This window comes from Rousettus aegyptiacus, unplaced genomic scaffold, assembly GCF_014176215.1.
Source record: "Rousettus aegyptiacus isolate mRouAeg1 unplaced genomic scaffold, mRouAeg1.p scaffold_m13_p_16, whole genome shotgun sequence".
NCBI classification, from domain to species: domain Eukaryota; kingdom Metazoa; phylum Chordata; class Mammalia; order Chiroptera; family Pteropodidae; genus Rousettus; species Rousettus aegyptiacus.
In genome coordinates, this window is record NW_023416291.1 from 51752343 (window position 1) to 51770899 (window position 18557).

The window sequence follows — 18557 nt, forward strand, 5'->3', positions numbered from 1 at the left end:
GGGCTGGGAGCTGAGGAGCAGGGGATGCCCGCCGCCTGCCACCCTGCCGGCCCCACGGGGAGCTCACAGTTCCACCACGGGCTTCCACGGGATGTCGTAGTAGACGAGGAGGGGACAGCCCAGTTTCTTGTAAGGGTACCGCACCACAAGGTCCTCGGTGGACTTCTGACCCAGAAAGTCAAGAGCATAGGCATCCCTGAGCAGAGGAGGAGGCAGCGGTGAGGCCCCGCCGGGCACCGGACGCTCCCGCACACCCCCCACGCCCCCAGCCCTAGCTGAGGCCGGGCCCGGGGCCGAGGTCCAGACGGCCCTGATGGTTAACCACGTGGGTCCACTAGACCGGGCCACAGCACCTGGCGGTCAGTGTTTCCGTGCGGATGTTCCGAGAGGATGAGATTAGCATTCAGATCCGTGGACCGGGGGCAGAGCGGCGCCCCCCCACGCGGTGCAGCTGAAGGCCACGACCGTGGAAAAGCGTGACCTCTCCCTCTGCGCCCCTCTCTCTGCCTGTCCGTCTCTGCTCCTCTCTGTCTCTCAGTCTTTGCCGGTCTCTCTGCTTCTCTTTCTCCACGTCCGTCCATCTGGCTCTCACAGTCCCTCTCCCTGGAAACCACTGACTCACTCGCCTTCGTGCCCCACGAGGTCTGAGTGTAGCCCCTCTGGTCAGCGAGCCCAGCAGTGCCAGTTTCGGCGTTGGCTGTGGCCCTGGACAGCTGACCAACTCTTCGTATAAGACACCTATGAGTCTTCTCATGGGGGCAGGACGCCCCAGCAAGGGAGGGGCTCCCCATGCCTGCTGCTGCCAAGAAGGGCTGAGCCCCACCCCATGCCCACTCGGTGGCACATGAGGCGAGCCCCAGGGCACAGAGGGTCACCTCAGCCCACCACCCCCTCCCGCCTTGGCTGACAGTGTCTGGCCAGCTCTGCTAGCTCATGCGAGCAGGTGGCCAGGCTCCATGAGCTGGCGGCAGGCTGGGGAGGGTCTGTGAGGTGGGCGGTCACAGGAGGGGGAGGTGAAGGCAAATCCGTGGCTCACTTCTCGATGACGTAGCTGTAATTGTTCTGAAGGGTCACGGGGTCCAGGATGCCTTTGTTGCAGGCCGAGATCTCGCTGCAAGCAACAAAAGACGGTGAGAAGGCCCCCGAGGGCGCCGGGCTCCTCTCTTGGGCGCAGGTATACATCCACACCTATTGATTTCCTAGTCAGGCCTTTTCTAACTCTCACTCTTATTCCCATCTCCAAGATGCTCCAGGCTTCTCTCGCATTTTCCCCGCCCACCCCAGAATCCGCTGTTTCTCCAGGGGCCCTAACGCGACCCCCTGGAGGCCGAGATCACGGCCCGGAGCATCGGCTTCTGAGACTCGCGTCCGTGTTCTTCTGTGGGCTCTGCCACCCGGGCGCGTGTCCTCGAGCGGCGCGGTCGACTGCTGCCTGCTCCTGGGCGCCCGAGACCGGATCGCGCTGTGCGCGCTCGCTCAGCCTCCCGCTCCACCCCCTCGTCGGTGCGACCCAGCCAGCCAGCTCGGCCTCACCGTCCCTGGTTTGTCCACCCTCTGGGCGATGGACGTTTCAGCCGGTGTGCTTCCGGCGTGGCGCTACTAAGAACCCTGCAGAGAACGTTCTGGAATCTATGCCCGTGCAGACGTACGCGGGCGGAAGTGCCAGGCTGACCGGCGTGCTTTCCAAAGCAGCCGCGGTGGGTGCGCGGCCGCCAGCCACGTCCGCAAGTCCCCGGCTGCCCAAGCCTTGCTCCGGGGCCGGCCCTGAACATTCTGCCACGCCGGCGGATAAGAGTCTCCAATAAAATGTTTGTTTTCCTTTCCCTGTTAAGGGAGGTGGACCACCTTTTCAGCATCTTGTCATGCGGATTAATTTTGTTTTGTTTTTTTTTTTTTGGAAGTGCCTGTTCAAGCCCTCTGCCCATTTTTATCTATTCGTTTATCTTTTTTTTTTTTTTTTTTATCGTGTGTAGGAATCCTTTATACATTCCGAATGTAAGTCTTTTGTTGGTTACATATGTGGCAAATATCTTCCCGGTCTCTTTAAGGCAGAAGTCTTTTAAACATTGTTTTAACAACCGTTCCTGCACATACATTCTAAATACGTCATTTATTGATTCAGTAAAGCATTTCCCGTTGCGGGAGAAAGTCTGGTAAGATCGTCACCTGCGCGTGTGGCTCAGGGTGCGGGGAGCGCTGGGGCTCTTTCTGGGTCCCACGGGATTTGGGGGGCCAGCGGATGACTCGCCGCTAGCCCGGAATTGCCACCGCAGTTACACCCCGAGAGAATCAGCAGATGCTGCAGATTAGGGCTCCCCCTCGACCCAGAACTGGGTGCTGGGCGTTTACCAGCACCCCACGGCCCGAAAGGGCAAAAGGGTGGTAATTTGGCCAATCTTCAGGTTTTGTTTTTTTCTTGGATTCTCACAGTTTCGTTCTCTGGGGTAACGGATATTGGAGGCAAAGTTCCCAAATTTTTCGGCAGCAATTAAAACCAAAAACCTTCCATGACTTTAATCAAAATGAGGAATTAGGGACCGGAAGTAAGAACTAGAATGTGCAAACCATTGGGGAGGAGAGAGAAAGTGTGTCAAGGAGCCGGTGAAGGAGGGGAGCCCCCTGTGCCAGAAACTCAAACTTGACTAACTCAAAAGTATAAACTACTGACCTGTTTATTACGGAAATGGCGAACAGATACACAATCGGACAGGATAACGCCACCCAGCTTCAGCAACCGCGAAGCGACAGGGAGCCCTCCCGTCCGATCCCCACACCCCGCTCCCCCCTGCCCCCCCAAACAGTGACGACACACTTACTTCCGAACGACAATCTTCTTGTCTATGTCACAGCCAATTGAAATGATTGCCGTCTGCAGAGGAGACAACGAGGAAGCTGACGGGGTCTGTGAAGGCCGCGAGGGCCCGGCCAGGGCGAAGGTCCACGTGGGGCGCTCAGCCCGGGAGGGACCGGAAACACGGTGCCTGTGGCCCGACTCGCTGGCTCCACAGAACTGGGCCCTAAGAGCCTGCCCAAGCTCCGGGGTGTGGCTAAGTTCTCCCCCACCCTGCCCCGCTGCCTGGCCCCCTCCCCCCCGCCCACCTACCGCCTGGTGGCTTCTCAGAGACCAGAACCCAATTTATAAACTCAGCACAGTGCTTGGCATACAGAGTGCAAGGGAATGAATGAATGAATGAATGGGCTTCAATGAACAAAGAGAAGAGAAGACAAAGAGAGGGATTTCGGGTTAGCCCGACCGCCTTAGGGACATGGTTCTCCACCTGAGGGCGGGCGATGGGGAGAGGCGGTGGCCGTAGGAGAGAGACCGCCACCTCCATTTCTTGAATGTGGGCTCGGCCAGTCTCTCAGGGAGAAGTCAACTGAGGCCTGCTGCCGTTATTCTTAACACTAACGACAAGGAACACGGAATAGCAAAAGTTCGGTGCATACCAGAGGCTTGAGGTCCACACACGATATTTCCTTGTTGGCTATGTCCACAGTGACGGTAGACATCGTGGGTTTCTGTATTCTGTAAGGCAAAGGGGGGTGGCAGCACCCCCAGTGTCGCAGGGGAAATAATCACAAACTAACCTATCACCATCATCCATGCATCAGGCCATCCCTCCCTCCCGCCCTCCCTCCGCCTGCCCACCCACCTGACCATCCATCCATCCATCAATTCATCCATCCGCCTGTCTATCCACCCACCCATCCATTCATCCACTTACCCATCTATCTATCCATTCATCAATCCACCCACCCACCCAGCCATCACCTCACGTACTCTTAAAATTATTATTATTATTATTATTATTTGGTGAGAACATTTGATTTTTACTCTTTTGGGCAAATTTCAATTATGTAAGATAGCCTTGCAAAGTTCTATGTATAACATTAAAACGTACTTATTGTTAAACTATATATCCTAGGGACTTCCTACGAGTGGTATCGTACAGTATTTGTCCTTCTGTGCCTGGCTTATTTCACTGAGCATAATGTCCTCCGGGTTAATTTATATTGCAGCAGGTGTCAGAGAGCCTTTTTTCAGGCTGAATAATATTCCATCGTCTGGATGGACCACATCCTGTCATCCATTCACTCATCGATGGACATCTGGGTTGTTTCCACCTTCTGGCTGCTACAAATGGCACAAGTATTTCTGGGGGACCTGCTTTCAATTCTTTTAGGTACGTATCTAGACGTGGGGTTGCTGGATCATGTGGACCCACCATTTGCAACGCGTTTGGATCATTCTTGCCTTCCCGTCCTCTGCGGGGGCGTCTCGGTCTTAGCCTCGCTCTCCCGGCTCCTGCGAAGGGGGCGCCCGGGACAGCCCAGTGCCACCTGACACTGTCCAGGTGGGGACGTACCTGGAGGTGAAGCTGGGGTCGGCCCTGCCACCGTGTTGCTGCTGCCTCAGAGAAATGTTCTGCGGAATGACAGAGAAGACCCAACGGCAGCAGTGGGACGGAGCGGGGGCAGCCCCAAAGTCGGGGTTTGGGGGAGACGGAGGAAGGCAGGGGTGTTGGGAGGGGGAGACTGGAAAACGTCCGGCTGCCCCCCGCTTCTGTTCTACCGCCCAGGAAAGGCTTCTGGAGGCTCATGGAGGCGCCTTCGTCCCTTGCTGCCTTTGTCCTGGGGTCCCGCAGTGAGGTGCGACCTTGTTCCCCCTTTTCTTTAGTTGGCATGTGACAAGGGCTGGTCCGAAGAGTTTGCTGTGGCCAACTCTTGCCTCGTCCTGCAGGAACCACCCAGTCTGATCCTGGGCTCCTGGGGTCAAGTCCAAACTCCGAGGTGTGACCATGAGGCGTGGCTCGGTCTTACAGACCCCCCAGACCCAAAATGCAAGCCCCGCCTGGTGCCCCTGGCTCCCTCCATTCTGAGGCGCCAGTTTCCCCAGCTGACACAGATCTCCTGCCCTCCCCGGGGCTGGGTTAGGCTCCCTGTCCTGTCCCGTGAGCCTCTCGCATGTGACCCCTTGACGATGTCCCTCGTCCGGGTTGTCGGGGCCTGCCTGGGTTTGGTGAGGTTGGAGATGTGTCCCCTCCTCACTCAGGCACGTTCGAGGAAGGAGAGGGGGGAGGAGGGTCGGGCCCAGGGACCGCCCGTGGCGCTTGGACCTGGCCGGGCTGGGCGGGGCCGTGCCCTCTGCCTCGCCGGCCCAGGTCTGGGGCGGGGCGCGGCTCACCAGTCTGTACTCGATGTTCCCATCGTAGCTGTAGCCATTCTCGTAGATGACAGCCTGCAGCCCCAGGGAGTGCGGGTTGCTCACCGTCACCTGAGGCGGGGACAGGAGAGGCACTGAGTGCCACTGGGGTGACACCGGCAGGTGACCTTCGCGTTAAAAACCGAGCTTGCTCTGCAAACGTGGCTGCTGGTCCTGACCCCAGGGGTGCCCCCCGCCTCAGGCTCACCCCCTAACTGTGGCCTCTGCGCCACCGAGCTGCAGGACCCGGACCTGCTCTGGTGGGCAGAGCGGCCTAGACGCCCGTCCTGCCGAGGGAGACTGAGTCGAGAGGCCTCTGCACGACTCTTGGACCCAGCCTGGTGTCCCCTCGCAGGCCCCGGTCCCAGCTGGCTGGACTTCCCCCCCCCAACCCCCGTCTATTAGACACTTGGGCTCCAGGCCCAGGACACCCGCTATTTCTCAGGCACCCCCCAGCTGCACGAGGGATGGCTGTGAGTTGGGGCTCTTGGCCGGAAGGGACAGAAGCCACCTCTGACCCCGCCGAGAGGAAAAGGAACTTGTGGAGAGGCTGTGGGGGAGCTCAGGAGAGGGGTGGGGAGCGAGGTGCAGAGGTCATGTGACAAGAGGCCGGGCAGGCAGATGGACAGACTGCCGCGGCCTCCGACGCAGGCCGAGGAGAAGGACGGGGACAGCGAGCTTGGACGGGGCGCCGCGGGGGCCGTGTCTCCGCGGAGGGCGCCGGGGAGTCTCCTGAGTTTGGGAACAGGGGGCACAGGGCGTGAGGCCGAGGACACTGGGGAGCATCGTGAATCGGAAACGCTCGCCCGGCAGATGAGGCGTCAGTCATCCTTACGACTGGGACCGGTGATGTGCCCGGCCTGGGGATCATGAAGGCGGCCAGCTCCAATTTGCTATTCATATCGATGATGTACATTTTGTCTTCGAAATCTGCTTGCAGAAGTTCTACCTAGTTAGAAACGCAAAAAAAAAAAAAAAAAAGTTTAAACTAAATCAAGCCTCTGTTTCTCCCACACACGCCGGAGAAGAGCCAGTCGGTGGGACATGGCCGCGGTGCCCCGATGGAGGCCTCGGCTGCCAGGCCGCCCGCCGTGGCCCCCGCTCCGGCCTGCACCCCGGAAGGCCTCGAGGCGCCCTCCCCTCTCCGCGGCCCCTCTGCCTGCCTGGCAGCAGCTGCTTTTCTCCTCGCGCCTCTTGCTAGAGTTATCGCCAGGTGTGCGCCGCTAGGGGACGGACCTCGGGCTTGTTCGCAGGGTCGTATCTAAGCCTCTTTCCACCCGCGGCCGCCCCCCAACCCTTCTTTTCGTTTCTACTCATCTCCGAAGAGCCCAGGCTGCTGGACCTTCAGATCCGCCACAGCCCGGGCTTCCCCTGGCGCAGCCGGGCACGTCCCCCGGCGCCGCCTGTCCGGCGGGCGGCCGGTCCTCCGCTGCGGCACGTGACGGCCAGCTGTTTCTTTCTTTGACGCCGGTGGCCGCTGATGCTCCAGGCCCCTGAGCTCTTCGAGGTCGCCCCGCGGAGACGTCCCGTCGTTCTGCTGTCACGCATCGCCCAGGATCCCGCCATCAGGAGACTCGTCCCCTGCTCCGTGTGCCGGCCCGGGAGAAAGGCGTGAAGGGAAGGCAGGAGACGGACGACCGACTGGTGTGCTGCCTCCCGAGGTGGTGACCGGGGTGCTGCGGGGAGGGGCGGCTGGCTCCAGGCCCGCCCTGGCCGCGCGGCTCCGCACTGCCGCCCGCCCCCCCGGCGGAGGCGTTGGCCGGCCGTCTCCACGCTCCCCCTCCGGACTGTTCTTCATGAGCGAGTCACATGCGGCTCGGCCTCCGGAGAGCGGAGAACGTAGCCGTAGTATTTCGAGTTCTCCGGTAAGCGAGCTGGGGCTCCTCTCTCTGTATCTATTTTTTTATTTCGTCCTCTATTCACATCCATGGGGGTCTGTGCGTTTTTATTTTGTACTTTGGCTCATTATCCAATACGGCATTGTTTATTTGTGTTGCTCGAACTTTCCTGCTTTCATCCGTGGGCTATCGAGACGCTGTATCTTCTTGTGGTAGGATCGTTGGAAAAACGCTTGCTAACGCCACAGCCATCTTCCTCGGGATGGTTTAAGGGCCCAAACGTTTGCATAAAAGCCCTACTGTCCCCTCCTCCCGCTCCTGCTCTCTCTCCCTCTTCTCTGCTTGTGCGTAAGACCAGAAACTCTCAGGCACGTGATTTCAAGGACCCACGAGAAAATCACAGTGGCCGGGGGCAGGGGGCGGCATTCTATCATGGCGAGTAAAGAGAGGAGCTGGATGGAGCTTCAGGATGAAGCACTGAGCGCCACCGTCTCCTAAAAGGATATTTTAATAAGTCGATAAACTCAGTTGCTTTTATTTTACTCCGTGCCCTGGACCCAAAGGCCACTCGGAAGTGGACACTCTAAAACCTTTTTGTTATTTTTCTGTAGCCCCTCCGAGGGGGCGTGGCCGGTAGACGGCGGGGCGGGGGTGGGGGGCGAGGAGGAGGGTAATGGGGGGAGCCGAGGCAGCCGGGGCTCCGCTGGCTTCCAATCTGTTGGATTTGGGAATGTCGAGAGACGGGAGGAGGTTGCTGGCTCAGGGATGGCACTTCCTCGGGAAGGTGGGTTGGCGCAGCCACCGTGGAAAACAGTGTGAAGGGTCTTCAAAGAATTAAACATGGAGCTACCGTGCGACCTGAAAATTCCACTTCTGGACGACGTCGATCTGAAGGAAATAAAATCACTGTCGTGCTCACTGTGGCACTATCTGCAGGAGCCAAGACACGTGGACACCCCGTGCCCGTCAGTGAACGGACGGACGCACAATGAAAACGAGGGGTGTGTCTCTCTACATCGAATCCGTGGAGGAATCTCAGTCAGCCTTCAAAAGAGGGAGACCCTGCCATTTGCGACGTGGACTGACCTCGAGGGCAGTGACGTTAGGTGAGATCGGCCAGAGAAAGACAGATACTCTGGGACCCTATTCACATGTGGAATCCAAAAAAGGCCGAACTCATAGAACCGGAGGACGGATCAGTGCTCGCCAGGAGCCGGGGCGGGGTGGGGGATGGGCGGAGGGGTGGAAACTACGAACTTTCAGTTAATAATTCACCTTAATAGATTAGTCCTGGGGTGTGGTTTTCAGCAAGGTGACCATAGCTACCGTACTGCAGATGTGAAAGTTGCTGAGAGAGTAGGTTTTAAAATGTTTCATCACAAGGAAAAATTTGTAACTCTGTGAGGTGATCGATGTTAACCAGGAGTGGGTGTGTCACCCTCTCGGAGCCAGTGAGAAATGGGAGACTTGCTGGGACTTCTCGCGGCTCCCGCAGGGCCGTGATGAGAGACCTTCTGCAGGGTCAGCGGCCACCACGCCGACGGGGCCTCCTGGAGGCGTGGAGGTGGGTGGAGCTTCAGGATGAAGCATGAAGCGCCTGGGCAGGCCCGGTGGTGAGAAGGGGAGGGGCCGGCTCGCAGTGGCCTGATCTCCGTCACCAGGTCGCGCCTCCCCTGCAGTCCTGTCCCTTTGGACTGTTTTGTCCACGAGTCGACAGTTGCCTTTCTGGTTTAAGCCCATTTGGTCTGGATTTTCCGTCACTTGCAGAACAGCGAATCCAAATTGACGCGGGCCTGTTGGCCTATTCTATGACTTTCCCTTCTTTAGTCAGTCCTTTTGGCCAGGGTCCGGGCCGACCCCACACCTCGGCGGGCACCACGAGCCCAGCAGAAACTCCCTCTCCGGAGACTCTCCCGTAAGTCCCCGTGCAGCCTGGCTGTTCATTTGACCGCGTGGAAAGGGGACTGGTTCTGCTAAGCACATGGCTTCCCTTCGAGGTTTGGCTGTCTTCCTCGTTACAAAGAGCATCTACTACGAGGAAAACATGTTTCTATTTGAAATAAGGGACAGGAAATTGTACAAATGTGGGTGCCAGCCTTTGGGGCAGTGGTGGCTGGTTGCCAGATTCAGGTGTTTATGTGAAATTCAAGTTTAACTGGGCGTCCTCTGTTTTCTGAGGAACCCCACCTGGAGCCCCGTGTGTGCCTGCCTGCTGCAAATGCCTAACTCAAAAGAAAAGAGTGCCTTGAACATAGAGCCAAACAGTTATGATCACATACTTTGCAGAAGCCAATTTGGAGTTGGGGGTCCATGAGAACTGCCTGGATATTCACGATGCACTTCTGGAAATCGAAAGCTGGGAACGACGCATCGGGAATTGGGGTCAAGACTTGAAGAATCCCCGGTTTAGTGAACATCAGCACCGTCTCTTGGGACCAGAGGTTTTGGTCTGCAAACTGAAAGAAAAAGTGATTTCTAAGATCAGGTCATTCCGATTCTTTTTTTAGGATTTAAATTTCGTCTTAGGATTCAGGTTTAAAGGAGGTAAATCATTCCTTGGTGTTTGAATTAAGAATGGAAACTGAGTGTCCTCATCAGAGGGGGTGCTCAGAGGTCACGGACCTCTCTGGAGAGTCAGACAAAAGCCCCGGGCTTTCCCTCTCCAGAAAACATGCGCTGGTCGCAGAATGCCAGGGTTCAGGCTTCAAAGGGATGGGTCCCGCGTGGGCGCCCCACCCTCCCACGCCCCTGTCCTTACTCCACTGTTGGGGGACATGGCCGCTGCAGCTCTAGCAGGACAAACACTGCAGGAGCAGTCGGCACAGCTGGGGGACTTTCCCGGGTCTTTGCTAAAGAGTTTTGGGGCCTTAGGGGAGAGGGGAACGTGAACTTTGGTTTTCTCCCTGTGAAAGGCGGATGAAATCGAGTCCTTTGCAGGGTTACCGCGAGAATGAAATAAAGGTAGATATGCATAGTGTACGAGATAATGCGACATGCCCCCAGCACCACCGTTCCCTGCCCCCGTGACCTTAGGCAAATGACTTCATGTCTCTGTCTCAGTTTGTCTGTCTGTCCAATGGGGACAGCATAAAGGTCTGCTTCTTAAGACGATGGTCAGGGTTAAATGAATTTAAATGAATTACCCGTCAGAAGGTGGTTAGATCAGCACCTTCCACATTCTAAGTGCTCAGTTAAGTTTTCGCTGCCGTTGCTGTTATTTTAATAACTATTAAAATTACCATTACTACTAAAATTATTAATGTTAATAATTTAACATTAGTTTAAAGTTTTTATTATAGTATTGCTGTGCTATTTAACATGTTATTGCTATTTTAATAACTAGGGCAATTTCTAGCCTTCAGAAACAGTATGAAAGTTTGAGGACAAGGCTTATCCCCCACCAACCCGATAATAACCCTCACTTTGACTTTGCGTACTTTGATTAGGAAATTTGTCAGGATCCCCAGGCTGCCATAATACAACTTATTCTCCCGCGTTAAAACTGCCATCTCATTTTCATCTAGGAAAAAGCAAACAAGACAGAACAAAAATTGAAATGAGGTTTGTTTCAATGGACAAAAATACTAAAGATATAAAAAGCTTAAAAAAAAAAAATGACTCCAAATTCCATCATCCAGACCAGGGGTCAGCAAACTCCCTCTGTCAAGGACCAGATGGTAAATACTTCCTGTTTTGCTGGTCATGTGATGTCTGTTACAAGTATTCAATTCTGAAAGCGCCTCTGGACAACTCGTAAATGAACGAGTATTTACAAATTCATTTACAAAGACTGGCAGTGGGCCAGACGGGGCCCCTGGGCCATGGGCTGCTGCACACATGCGTGCGGCTGGCTGGCTGGAGCTCTGGCGCCCACAAGAACTGCAGCTTACATGACCAGTCCTCCACCAGCGGACACGGAGGTCGTCTCTGGTCTTTGGCAGATAGGAAATTCCAAGGAGCACGGGACACCGTTACAAGTTTTTACGAAAGGGGGCGATAAGATCCAATGGATATTTTTATTCTTTTTTTTTTTTTTTTTTTTTTTTTTTTTTTAAATAAAAGCAACCAAGGAAGTTTCCAGCCGAGGCTTGAAAACGGCCTCTGGTGTGGAGGAGCGGAGGAGTGTTTGCAGGGCGAGGACGGACGGCTGTCGCCGCGGGGTCTCAGGCCCCACTCCACTGACCTCGCGGCCACCGGCTCTTCAAGGAGGGCCATCCCGGGCACCGCAGGGTGCTGAGCAGCACGCCCAGCCTCCACCCAGAAGATGCCAGTGGAGTTCCCTCCCCCGGCCCCCGAGTCATGGCAACCACAGATGTCTCCCCCACATTGCCCAGTGTCCCCAGGCTGAGAACCGTGAGGTCTCTCAGAGCAGGCGACACACAAGGTACATGGCCCCGAATGTCATCCTTGCGAGCTCGGCCTTTGTTCTTAAGAAAATAGTAAAGATTCTAGACATGGGAGGTGATTGTACACTCAATGGTTTAAAAATAAAAAAAAAAAAAAAAGAGTGGAAAGACAAGCCTTAGACTGGGAGAAAATATTTGCAAATCCTATTTCTGATAAGGGACTCGCATCCCAAATATACAAAGAACTCTCACAACTCAGCAATGAAAAGACAAACAGCCCTATTAAAAAACGGGCCGAGGACCCAAATGGACATTTTGGCTAAAAGCTATCGGCGGGATGGGCAGGCACACACTGGCGGCCACGCTGTGGATGGTGAGGTTGGCTTCCAAAATGGAGGAATGTGAGACGCTCTGGCTTTCTTTCACCGGGACGGAGTCGACGAGCTGACCTGCGAGAGAACACGACAGAATCCTGAGACCTGGGCACGTGCTGGGAAGGGGGCCTCTACCACTGAGACGCCACCCGCCCATCCCCGGGCTTGTGACTCGAATGATAAAGAGTCACGGAAAGTACAGAGCTGAAATGCCATGTTGCAAAACATCACACGACATAAGCTCAGGCTCGAGAAGGCCTGTTAACCACCTGAGTAACGTGTACAAGGAACAGGACTGCTTTCCCTCCGTAACGGGCTCTCGAAACGGGTGGGCCAGCCCTGTTTCTTGCATTGCAAGGAACTCTGGTGTTCCGATGGCCTGACCAGAGCTGGGTAGCTGGCTGTGACTGCAGGTGCTCTTGCGGCCACACCTGTGCCCGGAGGTTCCTGAGAGCACCTCCTCTAGGGTGGGCAGCCTTTTGTTCCTCCGCCTGTGCCGGCTGGCGGGCTGGGGCTCCCATGGCCTGGGCACAGCCAGGATGCTTCGGCCAGGCCGGCCGCAGCTACTGTGCCACCTCCGGAGGTTCCTCTGAGCCAGGGAAGCTCAGGCAGGGGGTCCGGCCCCCTCTGGAGGCACTGAATTCAGCCCCCAGGTAAGATCTGCAGCTCCAGGAGCAGAGACTTGGGCCCTCTGCCCTCAACCCCTGGCGACTTTCAGAACTTGCCTACGTGTCCCCGAAAGTCCACAGGCAGTGAGGACGGCGAAGCGAGTCGGGGTCTTGTCCTTCACTCAGGTCCGGGGAGAGGAGCAATAACGGCCTGCGCTTTCCTCACCCCGTGCTGGGGGCGGGGCGCTGAGCGGCGGCCCCGAGCCCAGGCCCCACTCACCCACGTTTTTGGAAATTAGCAGATTCTTCTCGAACCAGAGGAGCAGGATGCCCTTCTGGCCGGGGGCGACGATGACCTCGAGGGACCCGCTGTAGTTGAAGGGCAGCCCCAGACTGTGGTTCAGCGGGTAGTCGGTGTACAAGAACTGCGCCTGGGAGGGGGAGACCACCGAACCCTGAGCAACTGCAGAGGTCACCGGCGCGGCGACCCCGCAGCACAGAGCGGCAGGGGTCCGCAGGCCTCGACGCTCCCACGTGCTCGTCTGGGCCAGGGGTTCTCAGCCTGAGGTGGTCCTGCTCCCAGGGGACACAGGGCGGTGTCTGGGTTGTCACATCTGTGGCTGTCACGCCGGGGATGTGCCTGGTGGGGCAAGGGTGCTGCTCAGCACCCCGCAGTGCCCAGCACGGGTTCCCACGCATGTCTACGAAAATGTCCTCGGTGCCCGGAGCAGGTGCCCGCTGCCTCGCTCTCCTCCAGGCAGGTTGATTGATTATTCAGGTCGGTTTCTCTCCTTCGACCTACCCACCCGTGTGCACGCCCACCCTGGGTTCTCTTCCTGCCAGCCTGGCACCAAGCCACCCGCACCTCCAGCCCGCTAAGGGCCGGCTCTTGGCTCAAGTGGAAACTGCTGTGCGCGGCTGTCAAAGCTGGCTCTCACCGGCTCTGGACGCAAGGCCTCCAACGGCAAGGATGGGATTAAAAACAGCCCTGCCCCGGGGGGGAGGGGGGCATAAACGAGCTCCCAGAAGCCGCTCCGTGAGAGGAGGGGGCGGTGCTGGGGGGGGGAGAGGACACAACGCGCATGGGCTGCTCCGCTTGACTCGCCCCGCCCCCCGCGTGTCCCCACGTGGACACTGGACTCGCCCATCTGCGGACAACTTGCTCATAGGAGATGGCGCGAGTTCGCGGCCCATTGCGCTGTGTCATGGACGGGCTGGCCTTGGTCCCCCATCATAGAGCTGCTCAGCTGGCCGCCCGGGGTCTGCACAGCTGGTTAGGGCAGCAGCGAGCCGGCCTGAAGAGAGTCCGGCCTTCCGGCGCTGCCTGCGGTAGGGTCAGCGAAACACAAGGGGCGCCAGGACGGGCCTCCCGCAGCACCGCTCGGAGCACGGCAGGTATTAGCACCCCGGGGTCACCTGGGACGCGCTGCAGGGGAGGGACGTGGATGAAGGCCTCGGGGGCACCGCGGCGCGGTGCGGCCCTTCGGAGCCCCACGCCCGCAGGCCTGCCGGGTGAAGCTCTTGCGGCCGCCTGTGGTCAGGCCTGAGACCCTCCCACGGGTGGTGTCCAGGAGCTGGACGCCTCGGCCACTAGATGCGTGGGATGTCCAGAGTGTTGGGAGAGTCTCTAGCTCGGGATGGCGCCCTGGCAGCTTGTGCTAACGAGGGGCGTGGGGCTAGACCGATCACGTGGTTCGGGGGTGCGGCTTTGCACCGGGACCTCAGCCCAAGCCCCCAAGCCCAGAAGGCTTGCAGGAGGAGGGTCTCCCCCGAACCTCGGAGCTGCTCGCCCTGCTCACAGGTTCTGCACTACCCGGGTCCTGCCGAGCTTAATCATCTTGTGACTTTATCTTTTTTCTTCGAATGCAGTTTAAATGAACTGACTCCTCTTCTGAACTTAGTCTTATCCTAAACAACACTGTGGGGCACGAGTTTTATAGACTGATTTTATGGCTGCACGTGGAAATCGTTTGTAATAAGTTTGACTTGCGGCATTTAAAATGGTCTTGTGCTCCACCAGCGATGGGGGCGCCAGACCTTGCGTTTACCCCTGATGCCCAGCGCCTCCCGGACGACTCCGGAGGGCGCAGCGGAGCGAGGCAGGCGTGGGTGGGGGCGGGTGCCTGGGTACCCGGATGAAAGGTAGGCGCGCGGATGGGTGGTTGCGGGAAGGATGGATGATGGACCGATGCCTAGGTAAAGGGGTAGATGGTGGGTGGGTGGAGACGTGGACTGGACGGAAAGGTACATGAAAAATAGATTTCAGATACGAAAACCTAACTGTGAGTTTTAACGAAAACCTGGCTTGAAGCAAATAGGGCACTTAAGTCGTTCTTTCCAGTCCAAAGTTACTCACCCTCCCTTGGTTGATGAGAAGCAGCCCAATCTGTGATAGGGAGTGAAAGTAGAAGATGCCACCCAAAGACCCGACCAGTTCTTCCTAGGAAACAAACAAAAAAATGTTGCATGTGAATAAATTATAAACGTGCCTAATTCTAAACCTAACTTCAGATTATCCGAGAAGCTAAGACGAAGGAATGTCTTTTCACTACGGCCCATTTACGCTCCGTGGGAGTATAGCACCCAGGGCAGGCTCCGGGTGCAGACAGCTTCGTTCTGGGGTGTGGGAGGAAGTGGTGTGACCCAGCCTGCTGCATCCTTCCTTTCCGCCTCGGTTCTGCATTCCTGATTTGTGGCTGGTCAGCAGAGTGCCCAGCAGCCATGCTGGAGCGCGAGGCCAAGCCGGCTCCCTCCAGACATCTCCCCGTGAGTGAAAGAGGAGGACTGCTTGCTGCTCTATTTCAGCCTCTGTTATTTGGGGCGGCGTGTTCTATAATGCACCATGCTCTGCACAGAACTGTGTCCCGCCCCAAATTCATAGGTCGAAGCCCTAAATCCCTGCCTTTGTCCGTCCGGGCTCTACAACAAATTCCAGCAGCCTGGGTGGCTTATAAACAACAGAAATTTATTTCTCACAGTTCCGGGGGCCGGAGGTCTGAGCTCAGGGTGCCAGCGTGGCTGGCGAGGGCCCTCCTCTGGGTGGGATTTCTTGCTGTGTCCTCACGTGGTGCAAGGGGGCTGGGGTCTCCTTTACAAAGGCACTAATCCCATTCCTGAGGGCTCCACCCCGGGGACCTAAGCATCTCCCAAAGGTTCCGCCAGCAACAATAACCACACGCTACACACACATCACGTACCCACACGGAGCAAAAATGACTACGGTGTTAACAACTGGCGTTCAAGTGACCGGACGCCAAGGAGAGGAGCGGACATCACTGTCGGCGGTCACCTCCCCTCCCGGGCAGCGGTCAGAGCACTTTCGGTGGTACGCAGATGGCTGCATCTTGCCGGGCGGAAGCATGACCTCGCGAGTGTCTTTATTTGGAGATTCGGTACGGTTGGCAGAGACGCGAATGGGTGTCAGGCTGACACCGGTGGACTCGTGAGGGTTAATTCCGTGTCGACTTGGCCGGACTAAGGGATGCCCGTGCCAGCGTTCCTGGACGAGCTTAGCATTTGGTTCAGTCGACGGGGTATGAGGAAGATCAGCTGTCGTCGTTGTGGGCGCCCATCGTCCGATCCAGTGGGGGCCCGAACGGGACAAAATGGTGGAGGAAGCGCCAAGCCCTCCTCTCTCCTGGAGCCGGGACGTCCACCCTCTCCTGCTCTCGGATATCGGAGCTCCTGGTCCCCGAGCCTTTGGACTCTGGGACTTGCACCGGCAAGGAGCCTCTGGCTCCTTCCAGGTCAGACGGCGCACGAACGCGTGTGGCTGGTCGGGTTCCGGGCTTCGCTGGGCCGCCTGGGCGGCGCCGAGGAACCGGACCTGAGTCGTGATCAGAGCTCGCGTGCGGAGTAAACGCCACCTTCCTTTGGACATTCTTCCCACGTGTTTGGGGGCGAAGCCGTTCTCTGCCTCAGAGTAAAGCGTCCTCCTCCTCCTCGTAGTCACACGACCTCCTGTCTTCTTCAGCTCTCGGCGTCCCGGCTGCGCCGGGCCGGGGGCCTCGGCCAAGGCCCTGCAGCTCTCTCGGCCGTCACCCCGTTTGGTATTAGTCACCTAGGGCCGCCATGACAAAATGCCACACTCCGGGGGGCTTCGAACAACTGAAACTTACTGTCACAGTTCTGGAAGCCAGAGTCTGAAGTCACGGTGTCCGCGGGGCTAGTCCCTCCCGAGGCCGCACCTCTCTTCCCGCTTGTCCGGGTTGCCCTTGGTGCCCCTCGGCTTGCAGATACATCCCTCCAGTGCCAGCCTCGTCGTCACACAGCTGCCTCCTCTGTGAGCATCTGTCTGTGCCTTCTTTTGTATAAGGACGCCGGTCAGCAGGATGCCATCTCGACCAAACGACCCACATCCGAAAGACCCTCTTTCTAAGCGAGGTTCCTTTCTGAGGTTCTGGGTGATGTGAATTTTTTTTTTTGGGGGGGGACGCATACTCAACCCAGTACGGTTCTCTCATCTGTAAAGCGGGGACGACGATGGTACCGATGGCACTGACCGTGGGGGGCATGAGGTGAGGCACCGATTAATGTGCAGCTCGCAGACGGGCCGCAGCCGGCGCCCTTCCGCCTCCTTCCCCGACTGCCTCGTCTCCCTCCCCAGCTCCTCTGCCCTGGATCCCTCCCTGCCCTCCCTGCCAGCCGGGCTCTGGGCTCTTCGAGAGAGAGAAAAGCACTGGTCCCCCCGCTGAGGGCTGATGACTCCAGCTACCCGCGAGGTGTGTGTTTTCTGCTCACTTTCTTACCAAAACGCAACATACCTGTCCTTTCTGTAAGTACTTCTGAAATGTGCGTCCCTGGTTATCTGAGAAATAGATCTTGGTCTGAGCGATCGCATCTCCGTACAGATAAGCGAAAATGAAAGAGCTTATATCCTGGAAGAACACGCACACAGAACAGTGTCTTTAGAAGGAGGTGGAGGGCGGACAAATCAGTCCCAGAGGTCTAATGAATGAATGGCACAGGGACTAGAGACTATAGTGCCGTACCATAAACTTCCAAGTTGCTAAGAGACTAGATCTTAAAGTTTTCGCCGCAAAAAAAAAAAAAAAAAAAAAAATGGTAATTAGGCGACGTGGTAGAGGTGCCAGCTAACGCCGGGGTGCTTATATTGCAGTGCATGCACGTATCGAACCGAGTACACCTTCAGCGTGTACGATGTCACATGTCAATCATGTTTCAATGAAAAAAGGAGATATATATACCAAGGGTTAAACCCCTGGGCATTCGTCTCAAAGAAACCAAAACTTATGTCTGCATGAAAATCTGTATGTGGATGTTTCTAGCAGGTTTTTTTTTGTTCGTTTGTTTTGTTTTTTTTTGGGGGGGGGGCGGCAATAGCCAAAAAGTGGAGGCAACCACATCCTGGTACAGCCACACCGCGGAATATTACCTGGCCATGAAGAGGAACGGACTGGAGATACACACGACCCATCGGGTGAGTCTCCAGAGAACTTAGCTGAGAAAAGCTAACCCCAAAGGTTCCAGACTGGATGAGCCCATTAATCCCATTCATGTGACGTTCTCGGAGTGACGAGTGGCCGGGATGGAGAACAGACTCGTGGTAGTCAGGGGCTGGAGGGGCGGGGTCAGGGAGGCGCGGGGCTCCGGGGCGATGGAGCAGTCCAGCAGCAGTTCCGTGACGCTACAGCGTGACGGTGTAGGACTGGCATCCGCGTCCGTGGCCTGGTTTTAGTATTCTACTGTCGTTAAGTAACAGGTAGCCGCCGGGGGAGCTGGGTGAAGGGTGCATGGAACTCTGTGATTTTTTTCAACTTCTCGTAGAGTCGATAATTATTTCAAAATAACAAGTTCGAAAAAGGCAGGAAGATGGACGTAGTCACGGCACGTCCGTCAGTGATCTGCAAGTCGCACCAGAGCCCTCCTGCATCTGAGGCCCTTTCCCGAGCCCTGGGGAGGACGTGCCGCCAAGGCCATCAGGGTCCAGCCCTCGAGGCCAACCCTGTCCTATTTCTTTTCATAACTCAGTGCCCGGAGCAGAGCAAAGAACGGCAGACCACACGCGGTACTCACCAAGCAAAGGAAATGTTCACCGTAGCAACAATTATCACCAGAAAGATGTGAAACAGGGTGTTTTATACCTGAAAGGAAAAGATCATTTGAAAACTATACGAGCGCCCTGAAGTTCAGAGAAAAGGTTAGAGTGGGGTTTCTCGACCTACTGC

The 18557-nt window shown here is 56.8% G+C and overlaps 1 protein-coding gene across 2 annotated transcripts in view; it reads right to left on the reverse strand.

The window, feature by feature from the left end:
- The window catches only part of CATSPERD (cation channel sperm associated auxiliary subunit delta), a 32890-nt gene that overhangs the window by 4245 nt on the left and 10088 nt on the right, over nucleotides 1-18557 (reverse strand). For both annotated transcript variants that reach the window (XM_036234042.1, XM_036234041.1), the window contains 14 exons: nucleotides 18406-18473; nucleotides 17133-17246; nucleotides 14726-14809; nucleotides 12650-12800; nucleotides 11741-11836; nucleotides 10479-10561; nucleotides 9321-9497; nucleotides 6039-6152; nucleotides 5186-5275; nucleotides 4368-4426; nucleotides 3448-3526; nucleotides 2817-2869; nucleotides 1037-1111; nucleotides 68-196 (listed from right to left, as the gene is read on the reverse strand). In XM_036234042.1, the coding sequence (XP_036089935.1) occupies nucleotides 68-196; nucleotides 1037-1111; nucleotides 2817-2869; nucleotides 3448-3526; nucleotides 4368-4426; nucleotides 5186-5275; nucleotides 6039-6152; nucleotides 9321-9497; nucleotides 10479-10561; nucleotides 11741-11836; nucleotides 12650-12800; nucleotides 14726-14809; nucleotides 17133-17246; nucleotides 18406-18473 (1372 nt within the window). The remainder of the gene's footprint in view (nucleotides 1-67; nucleotides 197-1036; nucleotides 1112-2816; nucleotides 2870-3447; nucleotides 3527-4367; nucleotides 4427-5185; nucleotides 5276-6038; nucleotides 6153-9320; nucleotides 9498-10478; nucleotides 10562-11740; nucleotides 11837-12649; nucleotides 12801-14725; nucleotides 14810-17132; nucleotides 17247-18405; nucleotides 18474-18557) is intronic.